This window comes from Anabrus simplex, chromosome 1 (genome assembly GCF_040414725.1).
Source record: "Anabrus simplex isolate iqAnaSimp1 chromosome 1, ASM4041472v1, whole genome shotgun sequence".
NCBI classification, from domain to species: domain Eukaryota; kingdom Metazoa; phylum Arthropoda; class Insecta; order Orthoptera; family Tettigoniidae; genus Anabrus; species Anabrus simplex.
The window spans coordinates 991,265,971-991,275,165 of NC_090265.1; the positions used below are offsets into that span (position 1 = coordinate 991,265,971).

Genomic DNA, 9,195 nt, shown 5'->3' on the forward strand with positions numbered 1-9,195 from the left:
ATGGCAGAGAAACGGATCTCCGTTGGGCTCAGTTTTAGTTAATTTTATCCGGTGATTGCGTCACTTGAGATATTTTGCATACCGACATCGTACGATGTGCAGTGGCGAATGGACTTGCTTCTCCCGCTTTGAACGCGCGATCTTAGGATCAGTGGGCCGGCACTCATCCACTGATGGAGCTTAATTCATTTCCTACTCTCTTTTCTGAAAACTCCAGATATAACGTTCACCTATTTTTCATTCGTATGATCTTTTCTGGAAAATCGGAAATTTTTAATATTTTAACCGTCTCAGAGTTTGAATCTGACACTTCTCCCTCGTACAGATATAGTTCCAATTAGGTATTTGTCCATCGACATTCAGAATCCCTCAAAAACGCATAGCACAGAATTAAATTGTGTACACTTCTAATTTTCACAGTTTGCATGTTTCTTCACCATTTGATTTTTTATTACATTCTCTTTCAGGTGTTGGCCATGTGCTTGGATCCCGTATTATTTAGACACCTGTCAATCAGCTAATCACTCTTGTCCTGCTTGTCGAGCTCTCTTCGGCACCCAATAAGTTCATTAATGCACTGCTTATCACAAACCTAAACCTGTCCATACATAAGAATAGTACACAACATTTTAACAAACCAATAAATTGTGTAACCATTCGTGTGTATTGAAGATATGATGAAGACGACTTGAAATGGAAGGATTATGATTTTAATTTGCATGAAGCATGAACTTATGAACAATGTGATGTTTAACGACACGACTATCGTCAGATTATCCTCCTGGAGAGGCACCACTCTAGCTAGTACCGAAGGTAAATAAGTGAATGCCTATGGGCTTTAAGTAATACTCCGCTTTAGTCGTTGGACTTTCACTGCAACCTGATTTCAAGTTTCGGCCGATATGCATGAAGTTTGTTATGACAGGGAGTCTTGTTTCAGCCCCTTAAGCTGTTCTGTTTTAATACTGTAAATATCTGTTGTTTCCTACGAGATCTGAAGACCTGCGGTATTCACTTGTCCAATGATCAGGCAGAAATTGCTGCAATTTCCAATATTTCTAAATGGTGCATTTCACTTATATGGGACGTTATGGTGATGGGAATGAAAACATCAGCAGAGGATTCTATACATTGAAATCTACAATTTATACATCCTGATATAACCCCTCTATCCATCCGCATAATTAAAGCCTTAAACCTTTGCTTTGTAGGCTAGTCTCTTTAAGCCATTATGCATAATCCACTCAAACAGACTACACAATTAATGAAAATTATTCTCATATATATTAGTTAAAATAAATGTTACTGTACAATCATAAAAAACATTATGAAAACTCAACCATCATAGCCGTGTAGGCCATCAGTATTAATGTATCAGTTTACAGGACTAAACTTCCCGGTCATGAAAATTAATTTTGGAAGAAGGAATAGTTTCCCAGTAAGAATAAGGTTGTTGGGTAAAGAAAGGAAAGGGATTTGAAATATAGAATAATCTATAATTCCGTAAGTCTCCTCCCGTATCATCCTCGTGGAAGGAAGAGAAAAAGGTGTCGAAGAGGGTCGTAGAATGACAGGAGCTACACAGAAATATGCATGCAGAATATTTATTATTATTTACTTTACAATTACCCAATTATAAGGTTGCCACTAGAACAAAGTATACTTCATTTTTCAATAAAAAACCTACCATCACTATAAAAAATACTCTGTAAAAATCATGTGGGCATGGAATATGAAAAGTCTTTTACACACAGTACAAAAAGGAATTAGTAAGCGAAAAGTACGTATACGATGCTATTGACTTTATAAACGGTTTCTTAAAATTAATATTGAACCGCGGATGGTAGCTACTGTTATGTTTGTCAACAGATGTTTTTCTAAACCTAATGACGTCCATAACTGCAATAAGAATTTAGGAAATGTTCACCGGGTTCCCACCATCAAGCCTGTGACTGATATATTCTTCAGTCCATATTTTTCTTTATAATACGAGACTGTAGAGTCATAAATGCTCTTTTTCTCTATACAAAACTCGCGACCCAATGCTCAGCACCTACACGTCGAGAGACCCTAAATAACGGCTGCGTTTAATTCACGAGTCAAAAGGGCACGCGCTAGTTGAAGATAAGTGGTATGATTCTGTGAATAGTTTTCCTCACTCAACGCAGGGTAGTGCCAGGGTGAAATGATATAATATTTAGGAATTAAGAGAGTCGCATGCATTATATGCAACAGCTACGCATAAGGGAATACCACGCTGCAGTTCTAAAGTTACCGTACTAAGACCATTAAGATTACAACAATATTCCGTAGAGTGCAGAATCAACACCTGCGAAATAGTTCACGCAAAATAATATTGAATAGACCATTATTACATTTGAGTATTTTTGTGGTTTTTGGAGAGAAATGAGGGGTACGGTACCTGCAAGATTTAGGATAAGAAGTGTTCACGAAACATAGACATTCCTATTTTAATATTCCTACAATTGAGAAAAGAGTACTATGAACGTCAATACGACGGACTTTCGAAACGTCTTGCAGAAAGAAGCTCTCAGGTCTTCAGATCTCGAAGGTAATGGTAAAGTATCCTCTGGTAAATAACTATAGACTCAAATAGTGTAGTACGTAGTCCAATTGACTGATTAATCGCAATACCTGTAACCATTTATATGGTGTATACTGTACAGTAAGGAATTTCCTCGGTACATTAGACATTACCATTGTAATGTCGCACTCGCTGTATCAAAGACAAAGTAATGTTCTAAACAAATGTCTGATCCAAATACACGTAACATTATTTTCTCCTGCAATTTCTTCACGTTTTGGAAGGGGTTAATGTATCTCCCAATCCTGTTTGTTGCGAAAAGCAAAATGTCCAACTGACTAGTATGATGCTAGCTACGGTGGTGTACTCTCAAGCCGGGAAGTGGATCTAATGCTACCCTTGCCTTTCAGATGCTGCCCATGTGCACTCATCCCTTACTGCACCGACAGTTGCAAATCTTCATCACACCACTGTCCCAGCTGTGGAGCGTTCATTGGAAGTTATTCGAGCTGAAAGAAAGACATCAAGCCATCAACTTCATCAAATTATCAGTGTCATTTACTGATTCTATTACATATAACGAACCTCATATTTCGAGACAGAAATGTGCTGCACCTAGTACACTTAACGAAAGTTTTCTTCGACACTTATTGTGGGTTGTTTTACACTGTAAAAAATAGCGATCATTTAAGTGTGGAGGTGTCGAGAAAATAGTATGTTCTTGGACGACAACGATCTGCATTATACTCCGTTTGTCGAACTGATGGATTCTTTCTGCCTCAGTTTTAAACCGTAATCGCTGTCCGTTATAGTAGTACACTAATAACACATTGGTAGAAGCAATTCAACCTTCTATGCAACGCTTAACTTTATGTATTATTAATAACAAAAGGTTTTCAGTTTCCGTTTCATAACAGCATTATAAAGAAAAACAGTCTCCAGGATTTAATAGTGTTCGTCTTCTGTAAGGGTTGTTCAAATGAAACATAGACTGGTCTCTAGAAACTTATACTATATGTGTTGGGCAACATTCACTATATCAAAACGACATCGTACAGATACCAGCTTAATGGAGTCTACAGATAATCATCCTCATCGTTCAGGCACTGTCCCAACGCTGAATAAGTTGTTGTTCCATACCCGCCACGATGACAGACGCTGGTTGCTGTTACTATCGCACTCTTCTGAGGCACCAAGAACAGCTTGACCGGTGGTGAAACGCTTGCTCTTCACGGCACTCTTCAGCAGACCAAAGACGTGAATTTCGCTAACAGCAGGATTATTTTCTTTTAAGGGTTTGACCGATGGTGAAACGCTTGCCCTTCACGGCACTCTTTAGCAGACTAAAGACGTGAATTTCGCTAACAGCAGGATTATTTTCTTTTAAGGGTTTGACCGATGGTGAAACGCTTGCCCTTCACGGCACTCTTTAGTAGACTAAAGACGTGAATTTCGCTAACAGCAGGATTATTTTCTTTTAAGGGCTTGACCGGTGGTGAAACGCTTGCTCTTCACGGCACTCTTTAGCAGACTAAAGACGTGAATTTCGCTAACAGCAGGATTATTTTCTTTTAAGGCTCCGCTTCGATGTATAAGCTTAAAGAAGAGGCGCCATCACTACCCTTTCCTCCACAGGCCATTCTAACATGTTGGGGGATTTGGTTTGATGCTGCAAACTACTATTGCACACATTACAGTGAGATTGAAAATATCTTCAGTAACTTTGACAGAAGTGATTCATCTTCAATATCAACCATGTCAAAAAACTTAACCTACATAAAATCAAATTTCTCTGTGATATCAAAATCCATCTCTCGCTTTGAAACTGTGAACATGCAGTTGTGTGATGGATTAAGCATTGTGAAGGAAACTGAAAGCGAGTTATAAAGAACAAGGGGCGAAGTAGCTGACAAGGTAAGGAGAAAACTACACTAGGTGCTTGAACGAAATCCTGGTTATAAAACATTGTGTAAAGTTGTTCACATTCTTTGTTGAAAAGAAGCAGAAGTCCACGAAAATGATCCGGAACTTTCCACCAACGATTTGACTATTTTCAAGTATGGCCCCGTTACATCGTACGATGTAGATAAAAGTTTCTCCAGGTACAAGGCTCTACTTGCTGACAACCGGAGATCCTTCAAGTTTGACCATCTGAAACTGCATGTCGCCATCCAGTGCAACTCTACTGAAAATGAAGGCTACGAGAGGTAACTTATGGTTTATTTCATTTGTCAGTTAAGTTATTGGTTTTACGTCCCACTAACTACTTCTTCGATTTTCGGAATATTTCATCTGTAACCAACCGTTAAAAGTTTTCTCTTTTTTTTTTTCTTCGTTTTAACTGTTAGATCATATTTTGGTAATTTTTACGACATAAATGCAAGCATATTTCAGGAGAGTTCGGTCACAGAAAACCGAGCCGTATCCATTAGTTTCTCCCTCCATTTCGAACTCGGGTATCGAGACTGACTAGTAGACGTAACCACAATGCCATTGTGGCTGAAGCACAAATACTGGTCGCCCACCCGCCCAGCGTATGCTGTGGGCCCGCGGGATGAAACCCCAGCGTGAGCAAAACTGTGCTTCAGCAAGCAACGCTGCCACCTCTTGGCTTTGCAGTGTTGCCAGCCTTGTCTATGTTTCAACTGAACAACCCTTCTACATTTCAAAGAAGTATAGCATATAATATTTACATGAAATCTTCAAATATTGGGCGGAAAGACTCCATCAACATGGCAACGAAGTTTCCAATCATGAGTTATACCAGAGAGAGGGGTTGGGCAGGTATGTCTAGGAAGGGTTAAGTGTAAGTGAAATAAATTTCCCCAAAATGTTGAGCATATTCGACATTTATTAATTAGCTAAAAGCTTGAAGTACTTAGAAGTCATATTTTTCAGAGTTGCATAGCTACCGGTACTTCACTGTTCTAATTACCGTACATAAAGTTTATCAGCACGGTTAACTTCTTTGAATGGAGCTTTCAGTAGTACACCAAGTGTAACATGTAGGCTGTAAACAGAGCTTTTACGTCGATGAGCACAACTGAGATATTTAAATGGAGCTGTACATTTAACTTATTTAAACAATTTTTCGAGTGGTCAATACATTTAGCGTGCTTAGTTATTTTGGCAACACGGAAAATATGACTTCATAGTATTCCGTACCAGTCACGGAAACAGTAATTCAAATGATTCTTGTTGTTTTTAGATAAAACTCAGGACACTACCCACTAAACTTCCCAAATAAAAAAACTCACGAGAGAGTGTTAAAACACTTTACACATATTAAAAACAAAAAATACAGTAAACTTATTAGGCATATCACTTAAAGAACACGCCCTTTTCTTATTTGCAAACCATAACTTTTTTCAGTGAAGTTTGTTCTTAGACCAAGTTTACATTTTTATTGTTCCAATGAACAAACAATACATAACGTCGAACTACTCATCGGATGCATAGAGAGACTACATGAACTGCAATCAAAGATAATTATTGTGCAGAAAACACAAGTGATGCTCGAATGTGAAAATATAAGCAGACATTTAACCTGCTGATCGTCTGAAGAAGAAGTAATTACCAAATAGTTTAGACTCTACCGTTATTAAGCGATACATAAAAAGAAAGGTAAGTTAAAAAGAATTTATGACAACCGTTTTACAAGGCCTTTATACATAAAAACAAAGTTTATTGTTGAATGTTCTCTGATTAACCAACAAAACCACAGAATAAACTGATCACATCATGAGCTTTAAAGTTGTTATTATTATTATTATTATTATTATTATTATTACTATTATTATTAAAGGCATTGGATTTCAAAATATCAGAATTTTGCCGAATTTAAAACATAGCATATACTGTAACAGTTATTTTAAAGAAACGTACATATCGATCATAGGTAGGATTGTGTTAAAATGTATGAAACATTTAACATTAGTAGTATCTTGAAGATTGAAAAATATATTGTTACTTTAACAACATTATTTTCATTCATCACAGAGTAATATCAAAGGAAAGATACATAAACAACTAGAAATTTCCACTGCAAATAGTGTGATTTCTGAAAAAAATTAATATACTTTGTACGTATTCTGAATGTGCCAATTTGGAACGAAGAAACATACTTACATTGGAAGGTATACTGTATATATAGTTTATATACAGTTTTCTATTTTATTTACAGACTGTTAAAGCCAGTGGTGGTTGCAGTTTATTTTAAATGCACAATAATTGTACATTTTAAATTCTGAAAATAAGATAAAGGAAGTTCCTCTTCTCAATAAAAACGCAAATAAAACAACTGTTTACAGGATTAATTATTTTGAACCTTTTCAACATGCGTAAGTATACACTGATTTTCTGAATTCACCGTCTAATATTGTTTAGCAATGTTCAGTTTCCTAGGCTTAAAGCATTTGAAATGTGTACTTTCGAGGCTTCGTGCATTTTTTGTCCTGTGTGCTAGAGTATCTGTCATTCTTGTTTTGGTCTATTTATCCTCCCCGCCAAACAAGAAACATGGGAAACAGTATAATGAATTGTTATTTTCATAACCACAAATCCTTTTATGTTTATCATAAACAGATGAATAATTAAACCTATGTGTAAACTATCTGTTTTTACTTTGTACACTCTTTTCTATGCTAAGTACTGGCGTGGGACGTCTTAAATTTTAATTTTTAGCTTCTCTTCTGATGAATGCAAGCTGAAGGGTTTTATCAGCAAATCGGACGCTAAATTAATAGTGAAAATGGACTACTTGAATAAAAATAGCAACACTATGCACTCCTGATTGTTAGCCACAAGGATTGCAAGTCAACTGCGAACGAGTTTCTCCGGACAAATCTTTGCGACACGCACCTGCAAGCAGGCCAGAAACCGCCACTGGTTCAAGATGATGTGAGGAAAGAAATTAAATCCATACTTCCTAATGCATAGTCGCCCAAGGAAATAAAACTAAACGCATGGTATCGTATCTTTCGCGCATTTAATATTTTATCAGATTTAATTTTAATTATCAAAATATAATTCACCTCTCGTGTAGATGCAAACCATGTGGATACCCAAGGCTTACATTATTTCTATAGCTTCAATTGTTTGAGAAATATGCACCTGCGAGGAACTTACAGTACCATGCGCTCATATTTTTTGTTTGCTTTTTGTTGTTGTTGAGCGACTGTACATGAAGATCTTAGAGGTTTAAATACAGCAATTCGAACAGTACGGTATCTCACATACCCTCTTTTCCCGTACTCACGAGCTGTGAGCCGCCGAGAAGATGATACATTTGTCAAATTAAAAAGTATAGCTCAGATGTTGGATCCTTATGCTTGTCGGTGAATATCAGGCGGTGGTGGTGATTACTGATTTAAGAGAAAGTACAACTGGGCAACCATAGTTATAGAAAGAAATATACGTATCAGTCGTAGGAAGGCATGTGTTAAAATTGATTAACTTAGACATTTAAGATTAAAAGTATCTTCCTTGATGCCCTTTCTGTTTGCCTCGTTGGGGTTAGAAGCGAATGAACCATTTATCTTGTAATAGTTATATTTTCAATGCCGAGCGAGTGTACAGTATGCGACAATGTGTTTTTGAGAAGTTAAAACATTACTTTTTTTTCTTTTCTCTATTTTAAGATGCGTTAAGTTCTAAAAAGTGTGTTTGTGTAATTTCTATTTAAACATTGAAGATAGCCTACACCTACGAAGAGAAAGATATTCGTATTGTAACCGCAGTTATGATCAACTGAAAAACGCGGAAGGAATATCATTGTTCGAATGGTAGTCTCTGTGCTCCACAGCTTGTTACAGAGGCGACGTTTCAGTCAGTTATTACAATGTTAAGTAATACAGTTTTTCGCATTTTATGTTTTCATTGACAGCCGAAGGGTTATCAAATGCCAGTCGAAACGAGTTGATGCCTCCTTGCACGATCTCTGTGAATATATCTATCACTGGTATGACCAGGAGTATTTGAGTAAATAAACAAAGCTCACCAAGTGTGTTCTGTCTTATGAATATGTATGAATAACATTATTAATGTAAACACCCTGCATTATCTTCTACTGAATGTATAGAATTTGTGCCATTAAAGACTATATATCGTTATGAGGTTCACTAACTGCTCTGTTCATAAAAAAACCCTCTGAGCTTAGTTATCATTTTTCAGCTGTCAGCTTCAGATCAACATGTTTTATTATGCTTTATAATAAAGTGTAACAAGAAGAAAAGCAACACCATGTCAGATAAGAATATATCAGCACTAAGAAGGTAAGGTAATTATATCTTTTAATGCTAAAAGATTTGGGACCAGAAAAGTGATTAACATAGGTGATTTCATCCAATGTAAACCAGTGGGTCCAAAAATGGGCAGCAGGATCACCTCAGGAGTTGCTAAACGGCAAGGGATAAGCGAGGGGTGGGGTGGGAGCGTGCGGCAAAATGCAGAAATATAAAATAATTAACTGTTCTTGTACATAATTATTATTATTGTTGTTGCTGCTTTAGGTAATTCAACATAATGATTTAAGATACCTTCTACCGAGAGAGTAGGCTGCCTGGTGCGTACCGTATAGGTGTACGCTTGTAATTAGGACATAGAGGTTCGAAACCTACCACCGACAGCCCCGAATGTGGTTAACCGCGGTT

General features: G+C 36.9%; 1 protein-coding gene across 2 annotated transcripts in view; it reads left to right on the forward strand.

Moving 5' to 3' along the window:
• LOC136857863 (lipopolysaccharide-induced tumor necrosis factor-alpha factor homolog) overlaps nt 1-8,664 on the forward strand; it is a 118,300-nt gene extending 109,636 nt beyond the window's left edge. For both annotated transcript variants that reach the window (XM_067136878.2, XM_067136879.2), the window contains exon 4: nt 2,956-8,664. In XM_067136878.2, coding sequence (XP_066992979.2) covers nt 2,956-3,058 — 103 coding nt within the window. In that variant the 3' untranslated portion in view covers nt 3,059-8,664. The remainder of the gene's footprint in view (nt 1-2,955) is intronic.
• Nucleotides 8,665-9,195: the final 531 nt, after the last annotated feature.